The 19,370-nt window shown below is 43.0% G+C and overlaps 1 protein-coding gene across 1 annotated transcript in view; it reads right to left on the reverse strand.

Moving 5' to 3' along the window:
• LOC106605356 (ribosome biogenesis protein BMS1 homolog) overlaps positions 1-16,220 on the reverse strand; it is a 38,653-nt gene extending 22,433 nt beyond the window's left edge. Inside the window, exons 1-15 of the mRNA XM_014200877.3 lie at positions 16,056-16,220; positions 10,606-10,797; positions 10,075-10,265; positions 9,728-9,807; positions 9,078-9,266; positions 7,780-7,922; positions 7,271-7,392; positions 6,759-6,952; positions 6,293-6,438; positions 5,304-5,947; positions 4,690-4,791; positions 4,274-4,425; positions 3,849-3,930; positions 3,281-3,540; positions 185-373 (exon numbers count right to left, since the gene is read on the reverse strand). Of these exons, the coding sequence (XP_014056352.3) occupies positions 185-373; positions 3,281-3,540; positions 3,849-3,930; positions 4,274-4,425; positions 4,690-4,791; positions 5,304-5,947; positions 6,293-6,438; positions 6,759-6,952; positions 7,271-7,392; positions 7,780-7,922; positions 9,078-9,266; positions 9,728-9,807; positions 10,075-10,265; positions 10,606-10,787 (2,676 nt within the window). The 5' untranslated portion in view covers positions 10,788-10,797; positions 16,056-16,220. The remainder of the gene's footprint in view (positions 1-184; positions 374-3,280; positions 3,541-3,848; positions 3,931-4,273; positions 4,426-4,689; positions 4,792-5,303; positions 5,948-6,292; positions 6,439-6,758; positions 6,953-7,270; positions 7,393-7,779; positions 7,923-9,077; positions 9,267-9,727; positions 9,808-10,074; positions 10,266-10,605; positions 10,798-16,055) is intronic.
• Between the last annotated feature and the right edge of the window lie 3,150 nt (positions 16,221-19,370).

Genomic DNA, 19,370 nt, shown 5'->3' on the forward strand with positions numbered 1-19,370 from the left:
TGTCAGGCGTTTTTGTGACTCAGGGCTCCCTTGCAAAAGAGACATTGGTCTCAATGAGACGTCCCTGTATTTCATAGGGTGATATTTCAGACCCAGCCAAGGAGTTTGTTCTTGAACTGGAAGTCCAATTCACTCTATTTCAATTGAAATGAAACGGAGCCTGACTCGTTAACCCTTCACTTACCTGCAGGTAGCCTACATTCCCCTCGCTGGCACCTAGAGCCCCGAGGATGATGGGATAGTGGGGGTCAAAGTTGGTGACAAACTCGCAGGGCAGGAAGGGGATCTCCAGACGGACATACATGCCAGGCCGGAAGCCCTCGTACTGGACCCGTGTCTCGTCATCCACGTCCTCAAACTCAGCCCGGTTCAGCTAGGAAGAGGAGAAAGGTTTAGAGATTGTGGTGTAATGAAATGCTCAGTGGGTTAGAACATGGTGCTGTCAACATCAGGGTTGTTGGTTTGAAACCCACACGGGCCACATACTGAATATACTTTGTGTCAGTGCCAAGGTTGACAGTCCTGTAAGTGGATTTAAAAAAAAGAGCATGCACAATTTTGTCTTGCATTTTAAGACTGATTTTCCCTCATTGTGCCTGATGAACATGACCCAATGTCTGATTGGAATGCCACTGACAACTTTGGTTTCCTTTTGGGTATAATAAGATGTTACCTTGACCCTGTATGAATAATTTCCAAATGCATTCTTCCTTGTTTCTTAAGACATAAGCACAGATCTGGTGGTTGGGTAGGTGCAAGTAAGTTTACCACCCTGTTCACGCCCCAATCCAGTCAATTCAGATCTGTGATTACGCGCAGTGGTTGAGTGGTAACACTCCCGCCATGTCACATATGCGAAGCTCCCCACTGGAAACAATACCTTGCATCCAATGTTCCCTCTAAGCTGTGTGTGTGTGTAGCCGTGCAGAAGAAATATGAACGTGCGTCCAGAAGCTTGAGATTGAACGTCACTCAACTTTCTACAGTTTTCCCCTTTAGTTAACACTATCAACGTTTCGCTCTACTGTGGCAATCATGAACGCATCAACGCAATACTAGCCACTTTCAATGTAATGTACCGAAACAAAACTAACTATGCAAGATTTCGTATGCAAAACTAAACGTGCAAGAGATTTTCTTGGAGTAGGATTCTATTGCATTGACAGGCATGACTCCGCAGTATTCTACACAGACCGATGCACCATAACCAATCAGAGCTGCAGTAGGCCTATATGCAAATAGCCATATGGATCTGTGCCATTCACTTTGAACTGGACAGTGTTTAGGCTACAGTATGAGCGGTCTTGAGTAGATGAGCTTGTTTTGAGATCAAAGTGAGAGCTGCATGTTGCCACGTGTTCAGTTGTTCATATTCTTGGCTACTTAGTGAGTTATTAGCCCAGTTATAGCTCATTTCTAGTCAACAATGGGGGATTGGTTGCTTCCAACAAGAGCACAAAATGTGTACATTTCTAGCCATCTTTGAAAAGCAAGTCAGGTACTGAGCTTTTTAATCTCTTAAGGAGGAAGTGTATTTTGAGACAGTCTTGAATAAGTAGCCAATAGCATAATTTGTCTGATTCTCTGTAATAATGGTATGGGAATAATAATGAATTTTATTTTGTAAAGTGGTTTCTTGCATCAAACAACATTTTTCAGTCACCTCCTTGGATACAGGTTCATTTCAAGCCTGCATGTAAAAAAAAAAATTTGAAGTCGGAAGTTTACATACACTTAGGTTGGAGTCATTAAAACTAGTTTTTCAACCACTCCACAAATGTCTTGTTAACAAACTATAGTTTTGGCAAGTCGGTTATGACATCTACTTTGTGCATGACACAAGTAATTTTTCCAACAATTGCTTATTGACAGATTATTTCACTGTATCACAATTCCAGTGGGTCAGAAGTTTACATATACTAAGTTGACTGTACCTTTAAATAGCAAGGAAGAAGCCACTGCTCCAAAACCGCCATAAAAAAAGCCAGACTACGGCTTGCAACGCACATGGGGACAAAGATCGTACTTTTTAGAGAAATGTCCTCTGGTCTGATGAAACAAAAAGGAACTGTTTGGCTATAATGACCATCGTTATGTTTGGAGGAAAAAGGGGGAGGCTTGCAAGCCGAAGAACACCATCCCAACCGTGAAGCACAGGGGTGGCAGCATCATGTTGTGGGGGTGCTTTGCTGCAGGAGGGACTGGTGCACTTCACAAAATAGATGGCATCATGAGGGAGGAAAATTATGTGGATATATTGAAGCAACATCTCAAGACATCAGTCAGGAAGTTAAAGCTTGGTCGCAAATGGGTCTTCCAAATGGACAATGACCCCAATCATACTTCCAAAGTTGTGGCAAAATGGCTTAAGGACAACAAAGTCAAGGTATTGGAGTGGCCATCACAAAGCCCTGACATCAAAACTATAGAAAATTTGTGGGCAGAACTGAAAAAACGTGTGCGATCAAGGAGGCCTACGAACCTGACTCAGTTACACCAGCTCTGTCAGGAGGAATGGGCCAAAACTCACCCAACTTATTGTGGGAAGCTTGTGGAAGGCTACCTGAAACATTTGACCCAAGTTAAACAATTTAAAGGCAATGTTACCAAATTCTAATTGAATGTATGTAAACTTCTGACCCACTGGGAATGTGATGAAAGAAGTACAAACTGAGAAATCATTCTCTACTATTATTCTGACATTTCACATTCTTAAAATAAAGTGGTGATCCTAACTGACCTAAGACAGTGAATTTTTACTAGAATTAAATGTCAGGAATTGTGAAAAACTGAGTTTAAATGTATTTGGTTAAGGTGTATGTAAACTTCCGACTTCAAAAGTATTTTTTTTTATAAAGTAATGGAATGTAGGCATGGAACACCACATATTGGCTGCTACTATAGGCTGAATGATAGAACAGCTATTTCCATGTTAAAATGTTCTGGGATGCGTTTTTCTCCATTATTTTTGTATGGCCTACATTATGATCAAATAGCTACAGTAGGCTACTTGGCCACTGTTAAAACAAACTTAAAGCGGGTACAGCTTCAGTGTGCACAGTAAACGTGCACCGGAAGTTCAAGGTTCAAGTTTGCACTCAGTGACTACATTTTTTAGGGAACACTGCCTGCATCCACCCTTCCCACTGTTTCTCCCACCTGACTCTAACCCCCACATCAAGAAAGGACAAAGGAGGCATTTCTGAAGTACTCGAAGAGGGCCAGAGACTTCTGCCTCCTGTCATAACAAACGTTTACCTATGACCCCATAACCCCTCACCTCTGCCTGTTTTTGCATCTCCTCCTTGAGGTCGTCAAAGTAGGTGGCGTCTCCGTCGTCGTACTCCGTGTCGAAACGCTCCTTCAGCCGCCGTTTCTTCTCCAAACGCTTATTCTTCTGGGTTTCGTCGTCCACCTTCATCAGCTTCTCCTCCTCATCTTCATCATCACTTTCTTCCTTGGCTTGGTCCTTTTGCTTGCCAGCTTTCCCCTTGTGCACTGCCCCCGTCTCCAAGTCCTCAAAGTCGCCATACAGCTCCTCTAAAAGAGAAAAGAAGAGTGAGTTAGCAAGGGGGTGATAATGAACAGTGGACTTCTGATATACAGTACATAGCCCTGATGGATTGGGACTACTCTGTTAGGAATATGAGCCCATATCCGGAGCTCCTGAAAATAATTAGAATTGGGGAAAATGAATTTGAATTGCTCTCTGTTTACCATATTCGATGTGAACACAGGAGTCGACCTTTACAGATTGCATTTAAAATAGGACAGATTGCAGTTATAAAGACCAAGAAAGTCATGAAAACAATCCCAACATTATTGAGCAACGAGCAGCAACTCCTTACCATCCTCTTTCAGCAATGTAGCAGCATCTTGATCGTCTTCCCATTTCCCCGTCACAAAACAGTCCCGTATCGAGTCCAGCATCTGAGGAAACAATATATGTCAATTAGTAAAGAATATTCTCAATAAGTTTAATTAATCTCTTGAATTGATGGAAACGAAATTGTATTGACCCCAACCCAGGTAAGAATATGAAATGTATGGATGCCTCCATCTGCAGCTCCTTCTAAAGTCTTTCTTAATGCCTTTCTTCCAACTGTTGGTCTTTCCACATTTTAAAATGTCCAGTACCAAATAAGGTGTGCTAGTGCTGGGTTAAAACAAAAATGTGTAACCCTTGGGGTCCCAGAGGAAGATAAACCCTGTAGTAAAAGAGATGGGACAAAGGAAAGGGGCGCTACAATATGGTTTTGTAGATTTATTTTACCTCTTCCAGGTCCCAATTGCGAGCGGCATCGGGGTCAAAACGGGAGCAATCCACACCGTCCGCACGATGCTTCTTGCCCTTCTCGGGGCGGCTGACTCGAAACAGCCCTCCCAGCTCCTCATCCTCCTCCCCATCACCATCATCCTCTGCCACTGAAGGAGACAAGCGTAGTCAGTCAGAAATCAAGGCTAGGCACAAACAGAAGCAAATGGGGCAAAATAGTCCAATAACAAATGATCATTTTCATTGCCAAACGTTTTGCTATAGTGTGCATTAATGAATACACTAGTGCTCAACAAACAAGACCGCCATGACATTAGGATGAAAGGGAAAATGTCAGTAAAATTAATAGCAAAAATATTCCTTTAGAACAAAAAATGATAATATTGTTACTGAAACCCAGGAGGAGACATTACCTGTGCCGTACACCAGTTTACGCAGGTTGGGGGCGGCGCGCTGTTGCCGTAGAAATGCCTCTGATGCTTTCTGTTGCAGACCCTCCTTCCACCGCAGTGCCCCTGAGAAACATGAGGTGGGTTAGGGTCAAAGGTCATTAATTATTTATTCCAACTTAAGTTCTTGTTCCATTTGACCACTTCCCCTCCCCATCAGTATTCACAAGGTGAAAGCAATATGGCAGACAGAAGCACGCATTCTGAATGCTAAATCGACCCTTAGCTCCTAGGCACTCATGTAAATTCAATACGATTGGATAGGTCAAATGATCCTATCACAAGGCAAGAAACCTACCTAGTCCTGTCAGATCTACAGGAGTGCCTAGAGAGTAAGGGCTAGGTTGGTTTTGAATTCAACAGACAACTGTTGGGGTAAGGTGCATCCATCACAATATTGCTTACACCAGTGTGTGCAGGTTTTTGTTCCAGCCTGCCACTAACACCTGATTCAAGTACTCAACTTGGTATTCAATTCAGAGCAGCATTATTGAACAAAAATCTGTGGACCCTGAAGAGGTATTATAGACAAGGGGGAGGGGCCACAATGGAACTGCGCTGAATAGACAGAATATTACCTGCACTTTCATAGCACAGCTCTCCTCCCTCCTTCTCCTCATCTTCCTCTTCCATTTTGGAGGTGGCATTTGACTTCTCGCTTTCTTTGCCCGAGATATTGATTTCACAGTCATCTTCTATTGAATCACTCGCATCCTCCTCCTCCGAGCAATGACCCGAGTCTATTGGTTTGAGATCACCCTTTTCCACTGCACCGTCTTCTTCATCTTCTTCCCCCTCCGAATCACTTTCCTCTCCTTCACTCTCACGCTCTCCCTTCCCCCCTTCTTCTTCCTCCTCCTCACTCATTTCCAGCTCATCCTCACTGTCTGCAAAGGCAGGTACCTCCACCACTGGCTCTTTCTCCTCTTTCCTTTCCTCCATCTTCTGTCTCTTCACCGGAGGGACGGTCTTTATTCCTTGCTTCTCTTTTGGTTCCGTTTTGTCCTTTGCCTCTTTCTTCAAAACAGTTTCTTCTTCTTCCCCCCCTTTGTTTCCCCCCTCATCCTCTTCTTCAGACTCTCCTTCCTCATCCCCCTCTTCGTCACTGCTACCCTCGCTGTCGTCATCGTCATCATCTTCCTCTTCAGTGAAGACAGCCTTCCTCCTCTCTCTCTGTGTCTCAGGGTCCCAGACTCGGCTCTCCTGGGGTCCTGACATCAGCCTGTAAGACAAGATGGAGACCAACACAAGTCAGAGGCAAAAATGTATATCATCTTCTTTATTCCTTTATTTAAGGGTCCACTTTTTATTTCATAAAAAGAACAAAACGGCAGCCACTTGGTTTGCTATAAAGCTGAGGATTAGGACTCGAGAAATGTAGCAACTCTCAAATTGCAAGGACTGACAGATTTTAGGGCTGCGACTCTTGACAATTAGTCTTTAACCAATTTTAACAATGAGGCTGTGTCTCAAATGATTCCATAGTGGCTTTCAAAAGTAGCGCACAATATATGGAATAGGGTGTCATTTGAGATCACCAAGACGTTGTTGCGTGAGGGTCACTCACCCGTTCTCCTCCTCCTCCACTTCCCCGGGGGTCAGGGCAGCCGCCCCTGTGAACAGTGACACTTTGCTGGCGGCCATCTTGGCATCCAGGGTGGTGTGTGTACCGATGAGGGATTGGACCAACTCTGTGGTGGGACGGACCTCCTCCTAGTGGACACGGGACAGAAATAACTGATTATAGGAGCGTGTGCACACATGACCAAAATCCTCTGGACATTATCTAGGTTCAGGGGAGAGGGAATTTTCAGTGGCCCATGACACTTTTGGTTTAGTACACTCATTACAACAGTCTCAAGCCATTGTATATAACAGGAGTCAATTATATTCAGGAGGACTTCCATATCACATCCATCAACTATCTGACTTTGACCAATAGAAATACATTGTTTTTTTATTTTTTGTTAAATGTTTCAAAGCATTTTCCTTTTCTGTGTCTTACTGAACATGGCCCAGGGGTTGGAACTGACCTGTTCTTGATTGACGTGGCCGCCGGGCAGGTCGATGTACACTGCGTCCTTATCGTACACGACCCCCCCGACCCCCGCCATGGGAGCGTAGAGCAGCCGCTCCTTCTCGTTCAGCGCCCTCTTCTTCTGCGCTTCAGGCAGAGCGCAGGGGTCTGGCAGAAAGCTGATGTCTGCCACAGCAAAGTCCCCCACACCTGCAGAGGGTGCAATCATGTGTTAGGTTTCAAACCAAATTGACCAATGTTAAGACAATATAGCTTTCAGAATCAATGTTTTCAAAACCCCACTTTTGTACAACTGTGTAGGAGTGAAACATTTCCCAAACACACCACCGCAGTAACCACATGCTATGTTTATTTGCAAAATACATTGGTGAAAGTGAATAGTGCATGTCAATATGTACTAGGTTTGAGAGTATTGATGCAGTATTAAATTATTCTCTTCTCTACAAGTTAATGTTCCTCAAAAGGGCTCAGATTCTTATTTGCTTTTAACCCAATGAGCATACTTACCAGGGATATGGACCTGGCCTTTATTCTTCAAGTATGTCCCCCTCAGGTAGCCATAGAGAGATACAGTACGATCACACTTGGGGTCCACCCTCACCATCTCGGGGTCCGTCAAATCCTCCATGCTGTGTAGATGGCGAGTGTGATCGAGGAACAGTGAAAGGGGTACAGTTCAACAAGAACATTTGAAAACGGAAGCAGGGTGCTAAGATCCATCGTTCACAGGCACGCAAGTGTGCACAACACACACGCGCCCGCACAAACCATAAACATTCTTTCTATAAGAAAACAGCTCTGTTACACACAATAACCATACATGACATCATTCAACAGCAGTATAGCATTTACAAAACAATAATAGCAACATACAGTACACACCATTTGCCCAAAGTCCAGGTACTGCTTCTCCCTGGTAGTTAACTGATTTGATCCATGTCACTTTCCCTACTCTTAATCAGTTCTGGCTACGTTCCATTACAAACACATTGCTCTAAAAAGGTCTGGACACTCACCGGTCGGCCACGACGTAGGGATGAGATTGCTGCCACACCAGCGGGCGGAACTTCATGACGGAGATGAAGCGACCCAGGTTCTTGACCTCCTGGGTCTGGTACTCTCCGTACACCATACCGGACAGGTAGAAGAGTTTGGCACCCTGTGGGAACAAAGAGGGAACGTGGAACACTGTTCAGGAAAGGGACTTGTGTTGGATTAGGTTCAGAGAATAACCATATGCCATGTTCATGAGATTGTTAGCCTTTATAACTATAACACATTTACAAGCTCTGACAGATAGTGTACACTTTTTTAAACATCTTATCAAGACAAACCTAAGAAAATCACAAGTCAACTTGTCACTTCGATAGCACAAGAGAACAAAGCTGAGTTGCAGGATGTATGAAGGGGACGTGCAGGGTTGGCACAGACTGGCCAACTCTCCTAATTTACCTCCAAGGTTTATCTAGCACATCAGAAATATCTCAGCTCTTGCCAAGAAATGAAACATGAAATGTGCTAGCTATAGATTGTATATATTTAGTTACAGTATAGTGTTTAGTTGTTGTTGCTTTTGGTATTATCCATGCTCTGTACCGTTTGAGTATATTTGTGAAAAACAATAAAAATACTTCACAAAAAAACCTGTGAAACCAACTCCATCATCAAGTTTGCTGACGACACGACGGTGATAGGACTGATCACCGACAATGACGAGAAAGCCTACAGAAAGGTGGTTAGACCCCTGGCAGAGTGGTGCCAGGACAATAACCTCTCTCTCAACCTCAGAAAAACCAAGGAGATGATCGTAGACTACAGGATGGCTGAAGAGGTTTGGCTTGGCCCCTCAGATCCTCAGGGACCTTTACAGGTGCACCATTGAAAGCATTCTGTCTGGCTGCATCACCGCCTGGTACGGCAACTACCCGGCCTGAACCACAAGGCTCTACAGAGGGTGGTGAAGACTGCCCAGTAATTTAGGCAGCAGGACATCTACACCAGGCGGTCTCTGAGGAAGCTCGGAAGATCGCCAAGGATTCCAGCCACGGACTGCTCTCTCCACTACCTTCCGGCAGGCGGTACCTGAGCATCAGGTCTCGAACTAACAGGTTCCGAGACAGCTTCTACCTCCAGTCCATAAGACTGTTGAGCAGCTAACCCTAAGCTGTCTACCTGTAGAGACCCATCTACCTGTACTCGCCTGCATTTTAAGAGACTATTTGCACGGACTCACTCACTCTTATACACAATTGCTAATACGATTTATGGTGTGAAGCCAAAGATAAAAAGTTTCTCATTCTAATTCGGTTCTGACCTGGTAGACCTCAGTCCAGAAGCGATGCTTGAGCCGCTTCTTGGTCTTGCGAAGGGCCTTGTTATTGCGGAACGAGTCCAGGTGGGTGAGCACGCCCATGATGCGCGGGAAGCCGTGCACCTGGCAGATGTTGAGGAACTCAAAGGTCTCCATCTCAAAGCCGAAGCTGGCGTCAATGAGCATCAGCACCTGGTGGACCACAGGGATGTCAGTCTTTAGCTCATTGATAGCCTCACGTCAAGTCTATTTTTATTGTCTGGTAGGGAAGTCTGGGTTCAATTCAATTGTCTCAGATATGTGCATCTCAAATGGCACACTACTTGCTATATAGTGCACTACATTTGACCAGAGCCCTATGGGTCCTGGTCAAAAGTAGTGCACCATGGGCCCCGGTCAAAAGTAGTGCATTAAGGGCCCTGGTCAAAAGTAGTGTACTTGATAGTGCATAGGATATCATTTGGGACACACTAATAGTGTTTATTCCAACATTGCATTTTTGTAGCATGATAAAATATACTTAAAAGCCAACAATAAGGCATCAAAACAGACACTGTACACACTCCAATATCATAAGTACAATTCTATCTTGTCAGAATTTTAAAGGGATTGATAACATTTTGGCTTTAACCACCATACACAAATGAACTTACCAGGTCAGCAACCTTTGCCAAGTCAATCATTGTATTGATGTCATTGCTACACTCGATGAAGGTAAGACGCCTCTTCTTTCCTGAAAGGAAAATTAAGATGGTGGTGTGGCGGCGTTAGCACACAAGGTAAACAACACATTAAATGACAGCTCTGTGGTCACGCAAGGTTGTATTCACTAGGAACTAAATGGAAGCAAACGTGAGAAAACGGGGAGGGACTACCTTAACTTGTCCAATAAGAAGTGCTTGTTTTCATTTTCGGTTGCAAATTGCATTGCTATGGTGTGCACTAATGAATACGACCTAACTGATCGTAATACAGTAAGAAACATCCAAGCTCAGCTCACCAGAGACAATGGTCACAGGCCCGCAGATGTCACCTAGTTTCTGCCGTGTGAAGTTTTTGATCAGGCAGCGGATGAGGGTGCTCTTGCCCACCTTGGGGGGTCCTACCACCACCACCACTATCGGGGGAGGCTCTAAAGGGGTGCGGTCCACCAGGGGTATGTGATGTTTCTTGGCCTTTAGGTCCTGGGCTCTGGGAGAGGGGGAAAGAACAGTGTTTATAGTTTCCTCCAATGTTGAACTGTGTCTGTCTGCACTTTTTGTGCTGCCTCCTCTACAATGCTTTTCTAAATCTCCATGTCTGTCCTTCTGTCTGAACCACTCAAGATACATGTTAACAGCATTCACTCCTATGGTTATTTCTATGAACTTGTAAACCACAGATTAGTGTCACAGTAACTAAAATGACAACAATATACTATGTAAACCGTATGAAACAAAACAAAATAAATGCTAAAAACGCAAACATGAAAGCTGATGGTGGGATGATTTTTCATGTAGTGTAGTGGGGCATGTATACGAATGCTGCTGACCTGTGGAAGGTTTTGGCCATGCGCACTGCTGACTGGACCGCAAACGCTTTGGGGTTCCTCTTGCGCTCATCATCTCCGGCTGGAGTTCCCAGCTGCTTCCTACTCTTCTTCCTCTCCGCCTTGGGCCCGCTGTGCTTCTGTTGGTGCCGCTTCTGTTCCTTCTTTGGCTCCTTCCCCTCCATCTTCTCCTTTCTGAGAATCACACACAGGTCAGAAACTGAAGCTTGTAGGATCAAATGTAGCTTTTCCTTACACACATCCCACTTAATTAGGTGCTTCATGTAACAATCACTTAGATAGTTCCAACTACCTCCGTGTATGGGAGTGAACTACCTACAGTATCTCAAGAAACTTGCCCATAATGGTTGTAGTTATTTCGCTAGTAATAACAGGGTCACTCAACTCATGGAAATCTGAAATAAGTATCAGTAAGAGGTGATGGCTTTGTCTGACAATATAAAAGTAACTGCAGCAACTTGGTCTATGCTACACATTGTACAAGCATTTTCCACAGCTCACAACATAGCTAGTAGGACCAGAACGATACCAGTATAGCAATACTCAGTATCGTTGCAAGGAAACAAAACAAAGCCGATTTAACTTGTTTCGGAAAACAGTCCTAATGTTGGAAACAAACATGTTGTCATCCAGTCATATTTATGTATTTTCCAAGCTATAGCACACTATTTTACATACAGCAGGTTTTTAAAGGACCAAAGAGTAACCAGCATCATGTTTTCATTTTTGCCATGGAAAAAAGATTGAGATACTGGTATCGTCCCGGCCCTAAGAGAGTGGGTGTTTTGTGAGCACCACTACCTACAATCAACTACATGTAACAACATTATCATAAATTGTTTGCCTCATTTGACGACCATTAAGTAGTCGTCTTTGCATTACAATATTTACTCAAGTGTTGAGGAGTCTCTTTTTGTACTTCTTAAAGAAAACCTGACTGTTAATACACTAACTGCATGTCCAGCAAGCTACCATGCAAACAGATTTAGCTTGGAGCTCATTTCAACCTAAGCTACAGTTTGTACGCCAGATAACTTAATAATACGTTTCCATTACTGGGCATTACATGCTGACCAAACCGTGCGTCCGTCCGCCATTGCGGGCAAGTTGATTTTGTTCACCCACGCCAGATGCGATCAGGACACAAAGGTTGAAATATCAAAACACATTGAACCAATTATATTATAGAATTTGGGGACAGGTCAAAAAGCATTAAACAATTATGGCAATTTTGCTAGCTAGCTTGCTGTTGCAAGCTACTTTGTCTTGGGATATCAACATTGGGTTGTTATTTTACATGGAATGAACAAGGTCCTCTACTCCGACAATTAATCCACAGATAAAATGGTAAGCCGAATTAGTTTCTCGTCATCTCTCCTCCTTCCTTCAGGATTCTTTTTCTTCTTTGGACTTTGGCGGTTGGCAAACAACTTTACAGTGCATTACCACAAAGATGAACTGAGTGTGGACCTCAGTTCATCTTTCAAATCACCCACGTAGGTATATGCTCCTAAAAACCAATGAGTAGAGGTCGACCGATTTTAATTAGGGCCGATTTCAAGTTCTCATAACAATCGGTAATCTGTATTTTTGGCCACCGATTTGCCGTTTTTTTTATTATATATAAATATTTTTTAACTAGGCAAGTCAGTTAAGAACACATTCTTATTTTCAATGACGGCCTAGGAACGGTGGGTTAACTGCCTTGTTCAGGGGCAGAACGACAGATTTTTACCATGTCAGCTCAGGGATTCAATCTTGCAACCTTACGGTTAACTAGTCCAACGCTCTAACCACCTGCTTTACATTGCACTCCACGAGGAGCCTGCCTGTTACGCGAATTCAGTAAGAAGCCAAGGTAAGTTCCTAGCTATCATTAAACTTATCTTATAAAAAACAATCAATCATTATCACTACCGTAATTTCCGGACTATTAAGCGCACCTGAATATAAGCCGCACCCACTGAATTAAAAAAAAAATATTATTTCGAACAGAAATAAGCCGCACATGTCTATAAGCCGCAGGTGCCTACCGGTACATTGAAACAAATGAACTTTACACAGGCTTTAACGAAACACGGCTTGTAACAAAAAATTTAAAATTAGCAGTAAGCTTTAGTTGTCTTTTTGCACTGAGTCAATTCTTCACGCTGCTGTTTCTAACGTCTTATCATCGACTCATTAAGACCAAGCTCCCGTGCAGCAGCTCTATTTCCTTTTCCAACAGCCAGATCAATCGCCTTCAACTTGAAAGCTGCATCATATGCATTTCTTCGTGTCTTTGCCATGATGAGGGTGACAAAATGACTACCGTAATCAGAATGATGGGAAGTTTGAGAGCGCTCGATTTAGTCTAAACAGTAAACAAAAAAGTTGTTTGACCTTAGCCCGTTCGGCAATTTCATTGGTCTAATGAAAGCTTCATGCCGCCAAAAAACTGAGCACGTCACAGAATGTGTTTTTTTTTTGAAAAGAAAGCGGGAAAAATCCATATATTAGCCACGTCATTGTTTAAGCCGCGAGGTTCAAAGCTGGGAAAAAAGTTGTGGCTTATAGTGCGGAATCTACGGTAGTTAAACTAGTAATATCATCAACCATGTGTAGTTATCTAGCCTGTCCTGCATTGTATATAGTCGATGCGGTGCGCATTCGCGAAAAAGGACGGTCGTTGCTCCAACTTGTACCTAACCATAAACATCAATCTCTTTCTTAAAATCAATACACAAGTATATATTTTTAAAACTGCATATTTAGTTAATATTGCCTGCTAACATGAATTTCTTTTAACTAGGGAAAATGTGTCACCTCTGTAACAGAGTCAGGGTATATGCAGCAGTTTGGGCCGCCTGGCTCGTTGCGAACTGTGTGAAGACTATTTCTTCCTAACAAAGACAGCCAACTTTGCCAAACGGGGGATGATTTAACAAAAGCGCATTTGCGAAAAAAGCACAATCGTTGCACGACTGTACCTAACCATAAACATCAATGCCTTTCTTAAAATCAATACACAGAAGTATATATTTTTTAAACCTGCATATTTAGCTAAAAGAAATCCAGGTTAGCAGGCAATATTAACCAGGTGAAATTGTGTCACTTCTCTTGCGTTCATTGCACGCAGAGTCAGGGTATATGTAACAGTTTGGGCCGCCTGGCTCGTTGCGAACTAATTTGCCAGAATTTTACGTAATTATGACATAACATTGAAGGTTGTGCAATGTAACAGGAATATTTAGACTTATGGATGCCACCCGTTAGATAAAATACGGAATGGTTCCATATTTCACTGAAAGAATAAACGTGATAGTTTCCGGATTCAACCATATTAATGACCTAAGGCTCGTATTTCTGTGTGTTATTATGTTATAATTAAGTCTGATTTGATAGAGCAGTCTGACTGAGCGATGATATGCTTACGAGCCTGCTGGTGCCTTCGTTCAAACAGCACTTTCGTGCGTTTTGCCAGCAGCTCTTCGCAATGCTTCAAGCATTGCGCTGTTTATGACTTCAAGCCTGTCAACTCCCGAGATTAGGCTGGTGTAACCGATGTGAAATGGCTAGCTAGTTAGCGGGGTGCGCACTAATAGCGTTTCAAACGTCACTCGCTCTGAGACTTGGAGTAGTTGTTCCCCTTGCTCTGCATGGGTAACGCTGCTTCAAGGGTGGCTGTTGTTGATGTGTTCCTGGTTCGAGCCCAGGTAGGAGCGAGGAGAGGGACGGAAGCTATACTGTTACACTGGCAATACTAAAGTGCCTATAAGAACATCCAATAGTCAAAGGTATATGAAATACAAATCGTATAGAGAGAAATCGTCCTATAATTCCTATAATAACTACAACCTAAAAACATCTTACCTGGGAATATTGAAGACTCATGTTAAAAGGAACCACCAGCTTTCATATGTTCTCATGTTCTGAGCAAGGAACTTAAACGTTAGCTTTCTTACATGGCACATATTGCACTTTTACTTTCTTCTCCAACACTGTTTTTGCATTATTTAAACCAAATTGAACATATTTCATTATTTATTTGAGGCTAAATTGATTTTATTGATGTATTATATTAAGTTAAAATAAGTGTTCATTCAGTATTGTTGTAATTGTCATCGCTACACTTTTCCAAATCAGGAAGTAGCAATAGTGACTAGCATGGTGGTGGAATTATTTTATTTTTTAACAGTACGCCAATTTTACCTCTTTTTTTTACGGCTCGCCATTAAAGCTACGTAAGAAGGAAATCGACACCCTTGCAGCCTGAATGGAGGATGTTTTATGTACGAGCCGGTCACCGGGGGACATGACAAGTGAATAGCTGACTGCATAGATTACAGTTGGATGCAGTTGAAAAACAACCTAAAAGGAATATTAGCGCCATCAGCCGGCAGGTGGGCTACTCTCAACTCTGAAGGAGTTGAAGCAAAGCTGGTGAATAAATGATGTTTTACTCAGGTAGTTTACCATTGAAAAAAATGGGCACAATTCCAGTCTACTTAAGGGATGGCTCACCCATAGATACCAATCTCATCATGGACCACTTCAGCATTTTAGCAATGTTTCAACTACTTACTACTTTTTAGCTACTTTGCAACTATTTAGCATGTTAACCTAACTCCTAACCTTTACCCCTAGCCTAGAAGGTTGTAAGTTCAGCAAATTCGTAAGCTATAATACGAATTGTAATTCGTAATATATCATACAAAATGGACATTCACAAAATAATACATATGAAATGTAACACATACACTGAATAAAAATATAAACGCTGGGGCCAATAAAAGGCCACTCTTAAATGTGCAGTTGTGTCACATAACACAATGCCACAGAAGTCTCAAGTTTTAGGGGAGCATGCAATTGGCATGCTGACTGCAGCAATGTCCACCAGAGCTGTTGCCAGGTAATTGAGAATGTTCATTTCTCTACCATAAGCCGCCTCCAATGTCATTTTTGAGAATTTGGCAGTACGTTCAACCGGCCTCAGAACCGCAGACCACGTGTGACCACGCCAGCCCTGGACCTCCACACGCGGCTCTTCACCTGCGGGATCTGAGACCAGCCACCCGGACAGCTGATGAAACAGAAGTATTTCTGTCTGTAACAAAGCCCTTTCGTGGGGTTAAAACTCATTCTGATTGGCTGGGCCTGGCTCCCAAGTGGGTAGGCCTATGCTATTCCAAGCCCACCCCTGGCTGCGCCCCTGCCAAGTAATGTGAAACCATTGATTAGGGTCTAATTAAAATGGACTGATTTCCTTATATGAACTGTAACTCAGTAAAATCGTTGAAATAGTTTAATGTTGAGTTTATATTTTTGTTCAGTATACATGGAGTGTGTCGGATTTACATACAGAATAATACGAAATATTCTTAGACCAGTTTTCTGTACTTGTCAAAGCTAATTGCAATTTATGAAGGCAGGGAGAAATAAAGCCACATTACCTGCGAGATAGCTACGTCAAAGGACTTGATTTCCAGTCAGTTAATGAAGTGCATTTGTTTACTTCATCTGGACAAATACAAGAGTTGCAAAACAAACGTGTTTCCAACTGTCTCACATGCGTACAGAGAATCCGGAAGTGATGGCCATCTGTATTACCAGGCGTCTAGGAAACATCACACCAATTTAAACGTTCCGCCTCCTAACACGTTCCGCCATTTGGTTGTCGTCTAATATCTGCAAAAATATATCTATCAATGACAAAGAGTGATTTAAAAGCCTTCTCCTAAATTAGATGGGAGTCACATGCTACTTACCGGACACTTGACTCAAATTACTGCGGGTCTGGTAGTCCTATTTTATTGTCAATTATGAGAGAATAAAATAGCAGTTCACAAAGTAGGTGTTTATTTGGAATAAATAGTGATACGTTATGTAAAATAAATTGTCAATGTATTATTCTACTCATATTATACACCCTTTATAGCCAGTAAATATGCGTTTTTCTTAACTGACTCGCCTGGTTAAATACATGTTTTAAAAATAAATAGATTAACCCTATATTATAGTAGTAATGTACCTCCCTACATAACGCAGCAGCTATGTTCATTCATGCAACAGTCCTATTGTACATGGCTAATACATTCAGGTCTGCCTTAATGTTGCCGAACTCATTTTGGGATTGATTATAAGTCCATCGACATAATTAAAATGTTCATTATTTGTTTCATTGAAACCGTCCACTACTTCTCACAAGAGCTAGACCTATTCAAACCTGGAGTGTTGGCAACTTAGAATATTGTAGGGGTGTTTACTGGTCCTGCCACTGAACTCTACTCCATCTGCTCAAAGAAGTCTTCCACACACTGGGAAGACAGTTCAGGTAGTGGGGCTTCTTGCATTGCATCAAAGAGCCCAGAAGGACTTGAGTACTCATCGGAGACTTCCCTGTACGGGAAACCCCGGTCGATGGGATAGGGGTTCTCAAGTCCTATGTCCCAGCTGGCTGAGTCCGGTGTGGCTGGGCAACTGGAGAACGGGTCGAAGGTGCTGCTGGCACGAACGGACTGGAGTCCACCGTGGGCGTACTGGGGATGAAGAAGTCCAGATGGAGGTGAGTAGCGGAAGGCCTGGCCCTCCCCCTGGGAGCAGAACGTGAACTCCTGGGCAACGTTGCACCATTGAGCTTCTGGCAAAGCACCTGGAGAGATATGACAGGTTCCTGGGTACTGTCTCACTCCCACACTGAATGAGGGACTGCTGTATCCGGCATCCCCTGGAGAGAGCGGGAAGGTGGGGGGACAAGATGAGGGACCATAGAAGCAGTCCTCCTCGTGCATCTGGCTGTGGCTCAGCGGCTGGTAATAAGAGACTTCCTCTATGTCGACCTGGTGGGTCACATCTTTGATCCCATGGAGGAGTTTGGAGACAGACTGTGTAGGTAGAAAGGGACTGGGGATATGGTGAGCTAACTCTGGCTGAGGGGAGAGTTTGTGTTCCCTGTGCGTCATTGTTCTGGCTCTCCTGTTCTGAAACCACACCTGAAACAGATTGGGATAGCTAGATGAGAATGTGCTTTTTACAACGTAATTGAATGGGAAAGGTGTGTGCGTGTGCAACCACTTACCTGAATGCGGGATTCTGTTAGGCCAGTGGCCTGGGATAGGCGCTCCCTCACGGCAATGCTTGGGTAGGGATCAACATCAAAATCCACCCGCAGAAGCTTCAGGTGCTCTTTGGCGAAGATAGTTCTCTTCTTGCGTCCCATGGTCCTAGCACCCGTCTGTGCGGCATTGTCTTGACCTGCAGAACAGTACCAATGTTACTCACATTGATTTAGATATTGTATTTTGAATAATAGAACGAAACAGCCACTACATCTCTAAATACCTCAGGCATCCCAATGATTACATCAATGCGGGAGCCAATGGGACAAAGGGAAGTGTATCAGGGAGGGAAATATCCTCTTCCTCACTGCCCAATCTCCTACTGGTATAGACGCACACTTCAAACAGTACAAAGAGATAACAAAACAAACATACAGACAAAAGGTAAAGGATGAATGAATCACAAGTATAAGACAAACAGTGGTAAGTATCAAACATTGAAAAACATGTCGAGACAGTTGATACATACAAGTCACTGAGGACAGTTCACATATTAAGTATGTAATACTACGAATAGACAGAAACAAACACTTGGATAGTGTGAATACTGTCAACAAACTATCTGTTGATAAGCAACTGCTTGCTAAGGTTACGATTAGGTTTAGAATAAGGGTAAGGGTTAAGTTTAGCGCTAGGGTTAGTAGAAATGTTACTGATAGATTGTAGAGCTGGATTGTAGAGCATCTACAGACAGACTAGCCAAATAAAGTCTTTCCAATGACATTTTTTAACTAGGCAAGTCAGTTAAGAACAAATCCTTATTTTTCAAGCACGGCCTAGGAGCACGGCCTAGGAGCACGGCCTAGGAGCACGGCCTAGGAACACGGCCTAGGAACACGGCCTTGTTCAGGGGCAGAACAACAGATTTGTACCTCTGTGTCAGCTCGGGGATTTGAACTTGCAACTTTTTGGTTACAAGTCCAACACTCTAACCACTAGGCTGCACATAGATGCATGCAAAAAGGCAAACCTGATTGTAACTAGACTATACATTTTTTTTAGAGAATGTAGGTAAAAACAGCACAACTGTGATCTTAAAAGTAAAAAGCTTAAATCCAGAAGCCCAAAATCCATTGATTTTATCCTCACCAATGCTGCAGTCCATCGACATTTCTGTTGTTTAGCTCTGTGTCGGTTGCTCTAGTCTTGGTCTAGTCCTCAGTCTCTGTGACTGAATAACTTGTGGATCTAAGATATGTTTCTTGCTATAGAGCTCTGACACTGGAGGTCAGCAGTGCCGTTTTTATACCAAACTCTAAAGAGAAAGTTGGAATAGTGGGGTGTGGTGTTCCCTTGGAAGACAAGACATTTTCATCTCTCAAGGAGGTCATTTGCAACACACTTCCCCCCTCCCCTGGCCTAATCACCTTAACCATGTGACACACATACAAAATTAACACTTACCCCACCCTCTCCTCAACACAATCATTGCATCATTAATGTTTTTTTATTTCAGGTACTGTCCATACGTTTACAGCTCATTGACTTAATGGAGGAGACAATAAAACAGATTAAAACAGCTAACAGGTGTGAATGGTGCCTTCTTGTTTCGAGACCATGTAATCTTGATTTTATCATTTTGTGTGTAGCGCATGTACAGTATGCAAAGTATGGTTTGAAATATATTTCATTGAAAACAAATGAAAATCA

Source organism: Salmo salar, chromosome 05, assembly GCF_965601325.2.
Source record: "Salmo salar chromosome 05, fSalSal1, whole genome shotgun sequence".
NCBI classification, from domain to species: Eukaryota; Metazoa; Chordata; class Actinopteri; order Salmoniformes; family Salmonidae; genus Salmo; species Salmo salar.